The sequence below is a fragment of the Cheilinus undulatus genome, linkage group 19, assembly GCF_018320785.1.
Source record: "Cheilinus undulatus linkage group 19, ASM1832078v1, whole genome shotgun sequence".
NCBI classification, from domain to species: Eukaryota; Metazoa; Chordata; class Actinopteri; order Labriformes; family Labridae; genus Cheilinus; species Cheilinus undulatus.
The window spans coordinates 4973894-4991250 of NC_054883.1; the positions used below are offsets into that span (position 1 = coordinate 4973894).

The 17357-nt window shown below is 40.8% G+C and overlaps 1 protein-coding gene across 3 annotated transcripts in view; it reads left to right on the forward strand.

Moving 5' to 3' along the window:
• The window catches only part of LOC121527457 (solute carrier organic anion transporter family member 5A1), a 79132-nt gene that overhangs the window by 52201 nt on the left and 9574 nt on the right, over positions 1-17357 (forward strand). For all 3 annotated transcript variants that reach the window (XM_041814427.1, XM_041814428.1, XM_041814429.1), the window contains 2 exons: positions 6183-6381; positions 17031-17190. In XM_041814427.1, the coding sequence (XP_041670361.1) occupies positions 6183-6381; positions 17031-17190 (359 nt within the window). The remainder of the gene's footprint in view (positions 1-6182; positions 6382-17030; positions 17191-17357) is intronic.

The following is a 17357-nucleotide window of genomic DNA, read 5'->3' on the forward strand; positions in this document are numbered from 1 at the left end:
ATACTGTTATGCCTCTAATGTAGTTAATATTGGCAGCTCTGTTAGATTAAATCTGAGTTTTAGTCTTTAGATAAAAATACTGATGAGTTTTACTCACATGTTGGTCATTTTAAGTTTTGGTCTAGCTTAAGTAGACAAAAACATTATAGTCCAGCTTTAGTCAGTAAAAAGTCTTTAGTCATTTCTTTTTGTCGAGACATTTTCTGCTAAGCACTCATAATAATGCATTGTCAATACTTTGATTAATTTAAAATAAACTGATTATATGCTGACATACCTTGAATACTGGCTTTTGACTGGTACAGTACTTTCATAGCAAGGAGGAGACCCTTATCAACACTTCTCAGCTTTCTCAGTCTTTATAAATAAACTTTAAACTGTCGACTTTCTATTCTTTGGTAGAAAGTTGAGACAATAAATTCTTAACAGACCTCATTTAAATGTTCATCTGCTGTGGACACAAATTTTAGAGGATAGAGCATTGAATAGTGTCAGAAACTAAAAAGAGAGTGTAAATAATAAAAAAATTTAGCTTGTCTGGCACCTTCCTAGTCATCTGACTACTCAGATCACACCAACCTATTCACACCCTTTCCCTCCCTTCAGCCCACATTCACACACTGATGGCAGAGTTTGCTATGGAGAATCGGCCATCAGTGTTATCTAATCCCATTCAAATTCATCCATACAAATTTACACACCACTGACGAAGCAGTTAAGGAAAACTGGTGTTAAATGTCTTGCCTAAGGATGACTGGCTCTACATATTGAGCCACAGTCACCAGAGAAAGAAGCTATGGAGCCACAGACTGGATCCAAGCGCAGGCGGCCTGCTCTGGGGATAACAGCCTCTTTACATGGGGTGTGCAGACATGAACACTAGGGTATTGGTGCCCCAGCTCTGGACAAGTTCTTGTGATTTTTCAGCTTTGAGAGAGAAATCTTGCATGATTTTGAAACCAGATGGTTCGGACTGTTCATACTGTGATATGGGATTACAACAGAGCACCACATAGTAGAAGCTCTACAGTTAGACATGCACACCTGTACAACAGCCCCACATTATGCCTCCTTAACTTTAAAGGGCAGGCCAAATGCCACAAGGGCATAAATATCAAGCCCTGAAATGGCACTGTGAATCAGCCCGGTGATTATTCTTGAAACTTGTCATTTTTTGTGTGGTTAATTTTATATTTTGTTCTTTTTTCTGAGGTTTTATTCTCTGTGTCCTCATCTTAAAAAGGACAATAGGTGACACATTCACATGAACCATATACACCATTGTTCTGTACTCACATGTGTTCACATAGTGATTCACAGTTACAGAGCAGTGCTGTGACTCATGGAGACTCGCTGACTTTCATTCAGTGATAATCTTTTATTACCTCCACAACTGTAACACACAAGTCTCTGTGGACTGCTGAAGACACTCATCATAACATGATCACACACACGCACAACTCCCTCAGTAAGTTCTGCACCACATATGTAGGATGTTCAAAGACACGGTATCATCCTGAAGTCGTGTCTGAGTCGGTACTGCTAATACACTATAAATAATCTGGAATTAGGATTATTATACCTGCCAGGAGAGCTTTAACGTAGTTCTGCTTTTGAGCTGAAATAAAGAGGAGTGCAGGTATTCTGGTGGCTAACATATGGTCATCTCTAGACACACAAACACACACCCACACACAATACCATTGCCTCATCTCATCTGCCTGTTGCCAGGATACAAGGGGTAAGGGCAAACGGGTGGCGCAGTTGCTATAGCTACAGAAAAGATGCCAAGCTGCTGGGATGTGACAATGGCCGGAGCAGAGAAGGAGGAGGAACGCAGGGTCTCAGTCCTAACACAGAAAAATGGACTGACCATGAGTCTTTGATTTTTTTTTAACTCTCTATCTAAGATATTTCCACCAAAAATTAAAAGATCAGAGTATAAACTTGTCATAGGGATTACGGTTAATAGTCAGACTTTGATGTGGGTTAAGTTGGAGACTGTTTGAACAATCCTGATCCGCTTAGGATTTGCCATAAATAATCCAATATTTCAATTCTGATTTACAATAAAGAAATCAAGATTTACATTTCTAGAGCTTAAAATTGATTTTTTCCAAAACAGGAAAACACATTTTTTACTATTAAGATCAGTAACTTATGGCAGCTTTGCATGTATAAAATACTTTAAGCTACTCCAAAAAAAAAAGAAGTCTGAAAAAAGATTAAGTGTAGAAATATGTTAGCATCTTTGTGAAGCTTAACTTTAATACAGCACTCTTGACAAAATGCTAACATCATATGCATTACACACAACATGGACAAAAGTATTTGGCCACCCCTGTTAATTATTGAATTCAGTCAGACTAGTTGCCACAGGTATCAAACAACCAGCCATGCAGTCTCCATTTGCAAACATACAAAACAGGTCATTCTGAAGAGCTCATTGACTTCAGGCATGGTACTTTCAAAGGACCTGCGAGAGAAAGTAGCTGAACTTTATAAAACAGGAAATGATATAAAAAGATATCCAAACATTTGAGAATGCCAATCAGTAGTGTTCAAACTCTGGAAAAAAAAAAGTAGAAAATAAGGGGTTCTGTTGAAACCGGGTCATGTTTAGATACACCAACAAATATTTCAACCACAACTGCCAGGAAAATTGTTCAGGATGCAAAGAAAAACCCAGCTTCAGCTGGTATACAGACTTTTCTACAGAAAAGTAGTGTGGCTGTTTCAAGATGCACAATAAAGAGACACCTGAGGAAAAATGGGCTGCATGCTAGGGGTGTAAATCACCGATTTTATCCAGATGTGATACGATATTGGTATTTTGGACATTGATATGATATTTTCCGAATAATTGAAATCAGGTGTTCCAATCACTTCCATGGCCACAGGTGTATAAAATCAAGCACCTAGGACTGTTTCTACAAACATCTGTGAAAGAATGGGTCGCTCTCAGGAGCTCAGTGAATTCCAGCGTGATACTGTGATAGGATGCCACCTGTGCAACAAGTCCAGTGGTGAAATTTTTCCTAAATATTCCACAGTCAACTGTTTAGTGGTATTATAACAAAGTGGGAGCAATTGGGAACAACAATAACTCAGCCATGAAGTGGTAGGCAATGTATAATGACGGAGTGGGGTCAGCAGAGGCACATAGTGCACAGAGGTCGCCAACTTTCTGCAGAGTCAGTTGCTACAGACCTCCAACTTCATGTGGCCTTCAGATTAGCTCAAGAACAGTGTGTCGAGAACTTCATGGAATGGGTTTCCATGGCCGAGCAGCTGCATCCAAGCCATACATCACCAAGTGCAAAGCGTGGGATGCAGTGGTGTAAAGCACGCCATCACTGGACTCTAGAGCAGTGGAGACGTGTTCTTTGGAGTGACGAATCGCGCTTCTCCATCTTGCAATCTGATGGATGAGTCTGGGTTTGGCGGTTGCCAGGAGAACGCTACTCGTCTGACTGCATTGTGCCAAGAGTAAAGTTTGGTGGAGGGGGATTATGGTGTGGGCTTGTTTTTCCAGGAGCTGGGCTTGATCCCTTAGTTTCAGTCAAAAGAACTCTGAATGCTTCAGCATACCAAGAGATTTTGGACAATTCCATGCTCCCAACTTTGTGGGAACAGTTTGGGAATGGCCCCTTCCTGTTCCAGCATGACTGTGCACCAGTGCACAAAGCAAGGTCCATAAAGACATGGATGAGAGAGTTTGGTGTGGATCAACTTGACTGGCCTGCACAGAGTCCTGACCTCAACCTGATAGAACACCTTTGGGATGAATTAGAGCTGAGACTGAGAGCCAGGCCTACTCATCCAACATCAGTGTGTGACCTCACAAATGCGCTTCTGGAAGAATGGTCAAAAATTGCCATAAACACACTCCTAAACCTTGTGGAAAGCCTTCCCAGAAGGGTTGAGGCGGTTATAGCTGCAAAAGGTGGACCGACCTCCTATTAAACTCTATGGATTAAGAATGGGATGTCACTTAAGTTCAGATGTGAGTCAAGGCAGGTGAGCGAATACTTTTGGTAATATAGTGTATGTAGATATTTTGAAAACTGTTAGTCACAGACTGTTTATTTTTTCACTGTTTTGTCCCCAAGAGATGGGCGAACAAGTCTGTGGAAAGAAAATGATAAGTCACTATTGTTTACTATGTGTTATCACTAAAAATCTTTGAGTTTCAAATTCCATTTTTTTCTTTTGTCTTTAGAGTCCTATACATTTTCAAAAAATTTAAGTGGCTTTACTGTCGTAGGTATATTCTTAAAGCCCAGGTTGTCCTGACAACTGTATTGAGCTTGACTGTGCATCACAGGGTTGATGTTTCACAAGCTTTTTAAAACAACAGTCAAGACGAGACATGATGGTGAAAAAAAATAAATGTTAGCTCTAAGGGTTAAACAGGAATTTCAAAAAAAATTGAATAACAACCCCTTGGTGGACATGGTGTAGTATTTGGCTGCTAAGAACTTCCCTGTCTTTGTACAATACTGCTCATGTTAATAGCCATTGAAATGTAGGTAAACAAGTTCACCTTAAAGCCTTGTTTATGAGCCAAAAATCTGTTAAGCAATCTATTTACAAAGTGTACAGAAAAACAGACTAACAGATGCCAGTCCCTCGTTGCCAGTGGACTTCATACAGTGTTTGTTCACTCACTGAAAGCTTTTAAACTTTCTCTGTTGTGTTTACAGAGTGAAAAAGTGACATGATGAAAGTGTTTGGCACAACCAAGTATTTTGTTGTAAGAATGAATATACTTTGAGAAGAATTGAAATTGGCAGCCATAAAACCAATAGCTGGCAGGTTTGATAAATGTATTTTACTGAATAGAAATTGATCTGTCAGGAGTGAGGCATAAAATACCAAGAAACACAGCAAGACAGAAACTAAACATGTCAAAATAAAGTGAGTGCAACTCTTACAAATCACCACCCTCACAAATGTGTGTCATGCCTGGTTAAAGAGCCGCCACTGCTACATGCTCATTAGATGTTGCCACAGAAATAGCACTGTAACTTATCTCACACGCCTCCTTTAGCTGCAGTTTTCTCTCGCTGCTGTTGCTGTTCTCTGCCTGTTTGTCTGATTATTAGATGTCTCTCCTTTCAGATCTGTACTTTCCATTTTTATAACTTTTGTTTGTCCAAGGTTTTTCTCTCCAGGCTGCAGGAAATAAAAAGTACAGCTTGTACTGTAAATCACAGCTTCCCTGATTTAGAAGCTCTGTAACAGATTAGCACTGACATGCACATTTATCTAATAACAGAGAATAAATAAATAAACACTCACTCGGCATAGACGTTAATCCAGATGAGATATGTGTTAATCATTTGGGCAGCATTTAATGTTAACCCGCAGTGTATGCATGTGCCTTATGTCAGTGTGGTATGATATCTGCTTTGGCTGTGTGCATTCTGCATTAATCCTGCAGAAAGCGTGAGTTTTTAGCACAGAAGCATGCACTTACAGGATAATATGATGTTACAGCTGTCTGTTGCTCAGCCCTCACTGAGTGTGCTCGAAGATTCTCTCTCTCTCTCCTTATGTTGCTCACATTTATCCATGCGTAGAGGTGACATTTGTGTGTACTTTGATCATTTTTCTATGATCCTGTATCTCCGATGACCCTCAGCCCTCGCTGGCTGACCCCACCATGCTCATTACCCTGTGGTGAGTGCCTATTGATGGGCTTGAGGGCGGCCATGTGCGGCCTCCATGGACTTTTAACTCCTGCATCGTGTCACTTTTCCATCCTGCCAGCTTCTCTTTTCTCCGTGCTGTCAATTAGAGTAAAGCTCTAGTAGACTGAAAGCACGTGTCACAGCCTGATAGCCTGCAGTCGTAGCCTGGTCACATCGATACAGAGAAGCATTTTCCAAGATGTTTCTTCTCTAAAACAAGTTATTCTTGCACTGACAAGGAATCTCATTCAGTGTGTTTCTATTACAGCTACCATGTCCAACAAGATATCACGCGGTCTCTCATGTAAAGCTTGACATTTTAACATGAAGATCAGAAGCATATTTCACAAAGTCAGTCATGCTTTGCTTTAATTAATTCAGTGTTGACATTTGACACAATTAGCTGCTCTATTTCTGTGCTGTTTGCAACACTCCCTGATTCGTCCTTTAACACACCCCTCCTTCCTTCTCTTATCTCTGTCACAGGTGTGATCATCGTACCTAGTGCAGGGGTGGGCATCGTGTTGGGAGGCTACATCATTAAGAAGCTAAAGCTTGGCGCCAGAGAGTCGGCCAAGCTGGCCATGATCTGCAGCGGCGTGTCTCTGCTTTGCTTCTCCACGCTCTTTATTGTTGGCTGTGAGAGCATCAACCTTGGAGGCATCAACATACCGTACACCACCGGGTAAGGACATGCATGTGTTTGCTCTTATTTTTACATCCTCATGACACCGCTGACCAGTAGCTTATGTTTAGCAGGATGTCACGGCACATCTACATTCTTATGAATATTACACTTCTAAGAATTAGACATAATTTCCAAACAATTTTGCCCAACTTGAGGGTGCAAACTTGGTAGAAATGGAACATAATATTTATTATTTAATCACCTGATTATATGAAATTGTTTTGGTTTTTGTTAACACAGAATAAGGCTTTTCTTATATATGGGGAGGCTACCCTCCATGGTCTCCGTTATCTTTGATTTTTGCATTTTTCATGTTTCTAGAGTACCACAGAAGAGACCAAATAATTAAACAGTTTTATGTATTAAGGTGATTAAACACTAGTTTGGATAGGCTCACACAAATTATATGTTTCATTTTAACCAAGTTTGCTCAGTGTTACTAAGCCAAATATTACACACTGCACCTTTAATTTTTTGCCATTATTTGAGAGTCACATTATTCAACTCAAGACCACCGACAAAAACATCTCTTAAACCTAACGGTTCTTTCAAAACAACCTCCAATACAAGCAGGGTCTGCTGAAAACTCAGAATTTCGACGTTTACCAAAATTTTTATTTCTAACCCATAATTTCCACATACAACAGCTGTGCCGCGATCAACCTGCAAAGTGCAATGCGGAGCAAATATTTCCTTCTCTGGCCATCGAAGCAGATACACTGCCCGTGTTCTTGTCCATCTCAGGCGTGTCCCAAAAGTCAGCTCAGCTTTGTTTTGCTGGAGATCTGCGGCAGGTCTATTTTCAGTGCCAGCTGCTGCCAAACTACATTAATCCACGTAGAGCAGATCGATGTTCCTAAGCATCTATTTCCCTGTTCGGCTAAAGGCTAGTTTAAATTTTGTTTGTCTGACTAGTCTAAAGAGGAGAAAATCCCTAGAAAGCAGTCAAATTCCTTACAGGGTCATTGTGTCAGCAGGTGTGGTGTTATCCTGACATACTCGCCACAGCGAAGCTAACATTACAAGCTAGCACTGCCATCCTTCGTTCCTTTTTGCAGATTAATATCATGCTTTGATGTGTTGCCTCTTTTCACTAAGGGTGAGTAGTTGATTAGTTGATGAGTAGTTGATGATTCAACCCTCAACAGCCTGCATACTTCTTTATTTCCAATTTTTTACTTTAAAAAACGGTCACACTGCGCTGTTCCTACTACAGGCTAACCGCTAAGCTACTGCTGAGCTTCTCATATTTACATCCAGTAAAGTGCAAGACAGGACGGCAGCGGCCATTAAGTGAAGCTACAGCGGCCTTCAGTGGCAGGAGGTTCATTACAGTTTAAAAGAGCATTATAGACCAGGATTTCAAGCCTGTGTTTATAAAAAATGATAGGCTTGTAAATCCTGCTCTGGCTTAATTGATAAAGGAATTAAACCGTTTTACTGACTATCTGCATGCATCCCTAGATTGATCCAAACAGCTGGACAAACGTGCAAAGTATCCAGTCATCTTCAAAATGCCATGTAATGCATGAACTCTTCCTTTACCAAAGTGATGGAAGGACTAAAGTTTGGAGAAAGAAAGGATCTGTTCATGATCCCAAACATACAAGCTCATCTGTGAGACACAGTGGAGGTAATGTCATGGCTTGGGCTTGAATTGCTTCTTCATTAATCTTCATTGATGATGTAACACATGATGACAGCAGCAACATGAACTCAGAAGTATACAGAAATGTTTTGTCTGCCAATTTAAAGAAAGATGCAACCAAACTGACTGGGAGATCCTTCATCATGCAGCAGGATAATGACCCAAAACACACTGCCAAAGCAAGACAGGAGTTCATCAGGGGGAAGAAGTGGAAGGTTTTAGACTAGGCAAGACAATCTCCAGACTTATACCCTATTAGAGCATGCATTTTACTTCCCGATGAGGAGACTGATGGGATTGATGGGAACTGAGACTGCAGTTAAAGCCTGGAAAAGCATCATAAAAAAGAATGCAAAAGTTTAGTGATGTCTTTTGAGGCAAGATGATGCTCTGAGGTGCTGTGTAAAGTGGATTAGTGGAGTAGAGAAGGAATGACTAGAGGAGACATAACCAACACTAACATAAGATTCATGAAACTTTCAACAACTGTGGTTATCTGCCTCAAACTGGCATAAGAATCTGTTCAAGCAAGCAGAGAAATCTTTATTTTATCTGTAATAGGTGTAGGAGTTGGTGAACGGGGCAGGAGGTGAATTTCACAGCTCTACTTTCCAGAACCCTTCTGTATGTCTTTGCACTAAAAGAGACCACCAGTGCAATATATCAGCGCTTGCTCATCAGAGTGGCAAGTGGCTTTAGTTTTGTACAAGGTTTGGAAGATGGCAATGTGTTATCCATATTTATATAGTCTATGTGAGAAACTGGCAACTAAGATGTGAAATGATTTAGGCGCATCCACTCCATGCAGGCCTAATAATGATGTATTTTTCAGGATAATATATTTTAATCTTCTGAATGTATGAATAATTCTTCCTTCAGACCACAGCTGTGCTGTCAATCTTTGGGAAATCCTGGATGTAAATAGCTTCTTGAATAGTTTGCATAGGCACTCATCTGAGCGGTGATATTCAAACTCCACACAAACTGGAGGAGGATGTGTGGCTGGGATGTTGTCATCGTTCCCATCATCCTCATGCGTTGTGGCGTTGTTTGAGTGCAAATGACTAATTAGCAGCACAGGCATCTGTTCTCGTGGCTCCGATGAATCATTCTGCCACCTCTATTTCTGAACCTGCAGCTTGATGAAGCTTCAGCAGCCGAGTTAACAAACCATCATCGGATGTGTCAGGCCCTGAGGACAGAAATACAGTACACAAAAACACACAGCAGTAAACACACCGACACACTGAGCCACCATGTGGGGTGTGACCTTGGAAGAACCACCTCTATTATATTAACCCATCTCATCACACTGCACTAAGCTTGTATATGCTTGAAATAAGCTTTCCATTTTAAAGTTAAAAACTCAAAATTATTTCTGGAAGCTCATAGTCAGTGGTACTAAATAAACATTTGGTTAAATTTTTATCATTTTAAGTTTCATATTTTCACTGGGGAAACCTCTGTAGCAGTCTTGCATATTTTACAACTCTAAAAAGTGTATTTATCTCACCTTGATGTTTACAAATAATCTCAATCAGCCTCTGTCTGAGTCTGACCTTTTCCGGTATATGTGGTTCCAGCTCTACTCTACTCCATGTTTGGTATCAGACACTTGTTTTTCCAGTTGAAGATATACATTAATGATACGTCCTCAGTATATGCAGGGTTATCATTGAGCAAGATTTGTTCTAGAGACGGTTGCAAGCAGTGAGACAACACACCAGTGAACTCATACCAAACAAGGGGTTTGATTCCCATGTCAGAATTATCACTCATGACATTCCTAGTGACAATATTCAATGACCAGTCATTGTCTCGATGTCACAAGTGAGCACCAAAGAAACTGCTAGATACCAGGTACGATCCCTAATGGGAATGAAACAAAAACCCCACACAAAACTAGTAGACTAAAGATGAGTCGAGCTGGTACTGTTTCATAGGAAAGCACTATTACTCTTCTTTCATTTCGCAGGGCTCTGGAACCCTAGAAATAGGAGTGTGTCCTTATAGAGGTGCTCAAGACATTCAGTCACATAAAAAGTTATTGAAAAAAGAAAATTTTATCCGAAACCCAGTGGTAAGAGTAGCCTGAAGAAAGACTTCAAAGATTGAGGGATTACTCGGATATGTGTTTATCTACTGACTTGAAACTTGTATGGTTTAGTGCACAACATTGTAGGCATATGTATACGTGTAAAAATATGTAGCAGCAAACTTTAAAGGCTATAGTTTATACAGGATGGCCCTGTTTGTAAGAAATCATCTCCTATTAAAGACAAAATTTCTAGAAAAAAAAAATGCATTTAGCATGTGCCTGCAGAGGAGACAGCAGGCAACCTTGCAGGTCGCTCCAGTTTACAATGTTTGAAAAATGGCTTGGACCAATCAGAGTCATTTGAGGAGAACAACAAGGCGGTAGCTCCAGGCAGGATATAGTTGTACGAGCAGCCGATAATAATGTAGCTAATTGGTACCAGTTTGTTGTAGTGTGTTGGTACAATGGCTGCTGGTGTAGCAATTAGCTTGGATGTAGCCACAGCGGCAGTTTTATCACAACTCAACCACATTTATTTATTAAATCAAGAGCAAAAGGCCAAACCGTGACCTTTGTATGGCAGAAAAGATGTTTTCACTCTTCTCCCGACGTGCTTCAGCATGAGTTTGCAAGCGCGACAGGTGGGGTTGAGTTGTTCTTGAGCAGGTATGCACAATGTATTCTACAACTGTAGCACCACTGTATCTGTAGAAAAGCATCAATTTTATCAACCTCGATAGAGGTGGAATCTTTATGCACCTCACCATTCGAAATCGATCATGATTCATAGGGCTACGATTCGATTCTTGATCGATTATTGATGCATTTTGATGCACTGAGTTTATTTATTTCACATTTCTGTTGTTCTCACTGTGTCAAACATGATAAAAATATTAGATTTGTGTTTGAAAAAAAGAGATAAATTAAATTTCCACTGTCCTCTAATGAAAGACGTGTGTAAACTGGAAATTTACAGTTGCACTGAACTTTTTTGTAATTTTTAAAATCACTACTTTTATTTAAGTATATTTTGAGATAAGTATTGAACTTAATTACATTTTTAAAAGAATCAAGTACTGAGTAAAAAAATCAAACACTAAAAGCCACAACAAGAAAGACCCAATCTTTCTGCCAACATGAAAACGATGGTCGTTTGGCTTTCACAACACATGACAAAACATTCCATATTTCTTCCCAGCTGATGTACTTTAGGTTAGGTCACATATAATAGATATCATAAATAACCTGGTTGGAGGTCCATATTTTCTTGTTATTGCATCTAAACAGAAATTTATACCATAGAAATGGTTTCATAATACATTTATATTCAGTTTACAGATTTTATACATTTGACCATTTAGACCAGATCCTGAAAAAAGATTCCATTCGACTCTTGAGAGAAAATGACAAATGACACTAAAAATATACTTAAGCAAAAGTAGTGATTTTAAAAACTACTCAAAAAAGTACAAGTACCCAGTAGAGCTACTCAATTACAGTAATTTGAACAAATGTAATTAGTTACTTTCCACCTCTGGTAATGGACAAACACAAAGCATGCAATGTTTTAATTCTGACCTGAACAGTTTTTCTCCCTCATTTTTGTCACAAGCATGCTTTTTAGGGAAATGGTGATATACTGTTTGGTAAGTTAACCTTGTGGAGAGTGGTAGGTTGAAATGGCGACTGAATTCAAAAAGAGAAGCCTTGAGCCATACTGGTGAGTCGTTTGCAAACCAGCCGATTTTGAAGGTCATCTCCTTTCATGTGAACAACAGGAGCTAGCTCTTGCTTGAGAGCTAGCTTCCTTTTTTGTTCTCTTTTGTTGGTGTTAAATAGACACAAAAGCCAAAATGGTACCAAAGGAAGAGACATTTACCAGCCAAAAGACCAGTTCTTATTACAGAGCTGAGCCAAATGATTCAGATCACTGAAGAGAGACAAAATCCCATCACTAGGAGTGAGGCTGGGCAGATGTTGGCGGTGGAAATCCCAGCAAGATCAGGGTTTGGTGTACGAAAGTGGTCCAAACTGTACTGGGTCAAACTGGGCCACTGGGGGAGCCGTAGCAAACATCTCCCCCTGGTGTCTGCCACTGTGAGTTTCAGCTGGCCTCAGGCATGAGTGGTATACTTGTTATACAGTAAGGCAGCTCTGTCTGTTGGTGTGAACATATTTTGGTATTTAAACTCTAGATCCTAGATTTAAGACAGACTTTTTCAGGCGTGTTTCATGGTAAGATCCCTGTCCTATTTTCAACCATTACAGTTACGCCTCTCTCTTTGAACTCCTGCTTTAAGAACATGCCGCCCTGTTTCAGAAGTTCACAAAACACAGATCACACAAAAGTGAAGCCCTTAAACCTGTGTGAAATTTACTTTTCACATAACTGTTAATCAAAGTGATTATTTGCCAAATAGTCAGTGCGCCCTTTAAAGCCCCAGAGCTGACCCATTAATAACTGCAGTCTTTGTCTGAGCCGCTGTTTATAGAGGGGTCAACAAGACGTGTCAGCCGGCGGGGCTCCTCATTATGAACAGCACTGCTCACTGGCCACTGGTGGCACCCACATGAGGAATGTTCAGCCCAAACCCACCCTTTGTGTCACCCGTCTGTACTCTCACTCCAGTCTAGACGGAGCTGTCCGCCCTGCAGACAGGCTGGAGACTTTTTGACAAAAACGGACATGACAGACTAAAATGTCCTGAATCTTTTCAGGGGGTAACACAACGTTATGTAATATTCCTGAAAATCTACAGAAATGTTGTAAATGAGAGCTGCTTCTGCTTTTGAATAATAGATCTGAAATCCCACCTCCTCTTGAATTTTTCCCCGCTCAGTGTCTGCTTTGCTGAGTCACATTAAGCCCTCCTAGCTGTGTGTTTGGGTTTCTAATGCGGCACAGTGAGTACACAGACACAGAACATCTGGAGGGTTCAGCGAGGGACAGGTTTTAGTCTGGGATAAAAAAGACACGTCCAATCTGTTCTACAAGTTTGCAAGCCAACAGGCTGATGCAGGAACTCAGAAACAGTTAGGTTGAGCTGTGGTTATTCTGTAGCTGGATTAGGATATTTCACTGACCCTGTGCACAGTAGGAGAATCGGTTTATTGATGGGAACATGCCCGTCTCTGCTACAGTAGATAGTGATAAGCCACCTTACAGCCGGTTAGTATAGATATTCCTCCTCCTGCTGATTGTGCTAACAAGTAAGCAGCTAAATGGTCGATCATTGAAAACACAAGCAAACTTTACAGTCCCGTGCATTTTGTATGTGCTCAACACTCCACTTTTGGTATAGATGACATGAACCCTTACCTTTAGACAGACAATGTGGCTCCTGCCACAACAGTTTATGCTGTTTCCATTCTGGGTCAAAGCACCGGATAGAGACTACACTGCGTTCCAAATTATTATGCAAATGGAATTTACTCTGGTTTTCCTAAACAGTCGATGCAAATAACAGAACATGATTCAAATTTTATTGAGCAAACCTTTTTTCTACGATAAAGAAAAAACTCAAAAAGCATGGTTCCAAATTATTATGCACAACAGAGTTGCAAAACATTTTTTGGTTGTAAAGAACTGAAAATTGAGCTTTTGGAGAGTTTCTGCTTGAATTTCTTTGCACGATGTCAGAATATCCTTCCAGATCTGCTGTTTTGATGTGAGCCGCCTCACACCCTCATAGTTCTTTAGCTTGAGGATGCTCCAAAGGTTCCCAATAGGGTTGAGGTCAGGGGAGGATGGGGCCACACTATGAGTTCCTCTCCTTTATGGTGCATTATCATGCATGAAGATGATGTTGATTCAAAAGGCACTGTTCTTCTTTTTGTACCATGGAAGAAAGTGGTCAGTCAGAAACTCTATATATTTTGTCGAGGTCATTTTCAAACCTTCAGGGACCCTAAAGTGACCTACCAGCTCTCTCCTCATGATTCTGGCCCAAAACATGAGCCCGCCCCCTCCTTGCTGATGTCGCAGCCTTGTTGGGACATGGTGGCCATCCACCAACCATCCACTACTCCTCCATCCGGACCATCCAGGGTTGCACGGCACTCATCAGTAAACAAGACTGTTTGAAAAAGAGTCTTCATGAATTTCTGGACCCACTGCAACCGTTTCTGATTGTGAACATTGGTTAGGGGTGGCTGAAAGGTTTATGCACAACTGCAAGCCTCTGGAGGATCCTACACTTTGAGGTTGGTGGGACTCCAGAGGGCACCAGCAGGTTCAAATACCTGTTTTTTGCTTTGTAATGGCATTTTAGCAGCTGCTCTCTTAATCCGTTGAATTATGCCTTCCTCATTATGCCTTTATCTGCACAAAGCCATCTGTGATCTGAATCAGCCACAAAATTCTTCACAGCATGATGATCATGCTTAAGTTTTCATAAAATATCTGATGTTTTCATACCTTGTCTGAGGCATTACACTATTTGGGGCTTTTCAGCAGCAGATATCCTTTTTCTTTCCCATATTGCTGAAACCTGTGTAGTTTTCCTTTAATTGGGCTCACCTGGCAAACTCATGATCACAGGTGTCTGAGATTGATTTCAGTGATCCCAAGAGCCCTGAGAAACAATACCATCCATGAGTTTAACTGAAAAACAAAAAAAATGAATGTTTACAACACCAAAATCAATTTGCATAATAACTTGGAACGTGGTGTGGAGGTTTATGTGCAGAATGCTTTGTCCAGGCTGGTTCTGACATGCAAGAGTTAAAGGATCTCCAACCGCAATGATTAGGGGTGTTAGTTTGAAAAATATCGGTTCAACACAATTTCATCCATCTCTCTCTAACCCTGACACACAGTGTCTGGATTGTGACTCTGTTATGTCAGGACAGGCTGAAATGTGCTCTACTTCATCACATATGATGGTTTTTTATGGAAGGATTTTGCCCAACTGTCTTCCTTAATTCTCCCGTTTTGCAGGTTCTCATTCACTTATGTAACGCAGTATTCTGTGAAAAGTATCAGTAGTTGTCACAGAAGAAACAAATTGTCACAAGAGAAACTCTGAGAGAGAGCACTGCTCTGTCACTGTTGGTTTTGCGTGTCCACGGCTGTTCCGCAGAGCTCAGAGTGAAGCCTCACAGAGAAAACCTCTGACTCGGTCCAGTGCTCCCGCTTTAGACCAAACCAAAGTCCTGTTTGGCTTAGAGCGACCATTCCCACACTGACTGTCAAACTGCTGAAGGTGTTACTTCCTCAACCCCCCTCCTCTCTGGCATGCTATCATCACACATCACAGAGGCAGGGGAGGGGCTGGATTAGAGTTAATTAAAGGGATTAATGCAGCAGATGAATGAGGAGACAGTTAACATTTTATCTTTTCACTTGTTTTACTCCACTCAGTGCTGAATTAAACACTACTGGTGTACTGTATTGTTTGGCCTTTTTCTCCTGCAGAACATAACTTTATGCAGGAGTACCCTGCAGCGAAGGAGAGTCAGGCGAAGACAAATGGTCGTCTTAGCTTCAGGAGGCCTTTTGTTTGCTGGAAATGTGGTCCAAAAATGCAACTTATAGCACCATACTTTTGTTTGTAGTATTTCTGGAGCGTAATGTTGGGCTTTTATCACAACAGGGTGACACTTTTAAAGAGATATGTCCTCAAACCAACGTGAATAAATTTAAAAGAAGAAAAAGAATAAATGCTCCCACTGATCTACATGCTTTCTTGAATCAGCTTAATTTTCCTTTCACCATAACACGACACAAAAGGAATCGGCACGACATCTCCTTTTAAAAGAGGACTTGAAAAGTGGACTTGTAAACAGGGAAGAGAGTGGGGAGAGACACGGGGTAGAGGGCCACAGGCTGGATTCAAACCTGGGCAGTCCGTGTACATGGTGTGTGCCTTAAACCACTTGACCATCTGCGTGCCCCCATAATATATTTTTGAAGGTCACATATTATGCAAAATACACTTTTTCAAATTCCCTCCTCCCTTCTTTTTCTCCACCTTTCAGAAGAGGTGCTGAAACAAGCCATTTGCAAATTTTCCCCTCATGATGTCATGTGGGGAGTTAGCCCCGCCCCCAGGATCGGTTGGCCCTCCCCACTTGCAAGAAAGTTCCGCCCTCCTCTCCTGATTTTCCTCTCAGCAGGCAGCTAAGACGAGGATCAGGAGAGCCACGTCCATTTCCTGAGAGGGGCGAAGTCGGGGGCGGAGTCAGACAGCTCATTAACATTTAAAGCTACAGACACTGAAACAGCTTGTTCTGAGCAGGGCTGACACAGAGGGGGTTTTAAACATGCAAAAATCCTAAACTGGAATGTTTTTTTCAGCAACAAACTCCATAGGCACAATTTGGGGACCTCTGAGACTAATATAAACTTGTCTTGAATGGGTAAAATATGCCCCCTTTAAAACACACTCAAACAGGCTACTCTTTACTTAGCATTTTATTTAAAGATGATGTTTGAATACAACTCTAGACATAAAACTTCCAGTAGGTGCCAGTCAGTTTGGTTGTGTCAAAGACTAAACTTGGGGATATTTTGTCTCTGTTTTAATTTTGTTTTATTAGCACACAGTACAGTTTTAGTTAGTTTTTGTTTCTTTGGTAAAGCTTAGTTTTATTTAGTTTTATTTAACTAAAATGATTTTTGAATTTTAGTTTTAGTTAACTGTAGTAACCTTGGTACAATCACTATAAAATGATAAAGGGGCAGCTTTAAACTCATGACAACCTTAAGTTTGCAAGCTCCCTGCTTTTGATGCTTACAGATTATCAGAGTTATTTCACTTTTATCATCAATCTAAAGTCTTTTAAATGTCACAAAAGCAGGCTATGAAGAAGGTTCATCCAAATATATCCATCTAAACCAGAGAAGAAGCCTATACAGTGAATGATTATGGCTTCACAGTTCTGTTTTTTTGGTAGTTTTTTAGAGAGAGATGATGTGGCTCTGTAAATCTTAAATGTTTTTGCTTCTCCCCCATGCAGGCCGACTCTGACGATGACCCACAGGAATTTGACAGGCAGCTGTAATGTGAACTGTGGCTGCAGGATCCACGAGTACGCTCCGGTCTGTGGCTCAGACGGCATCACCTACTTCAACCCCTGCCTGGCTGGATGCAGCACTGTGGGCAACGACAGCACAGGGGTAGGCACACAGAAGAAACGCTCACACTCCTGTTCACGCCACATGAATAGAGTCATTGTTGTTCAGACTCGAACAGAAGAAAGGGTTGGACTGAAAATAAATTTGGGGAACTTGTGAAAGACATAAATCGTGATGGATGTACCTGTTGTTTACACTCTTACAAAGAC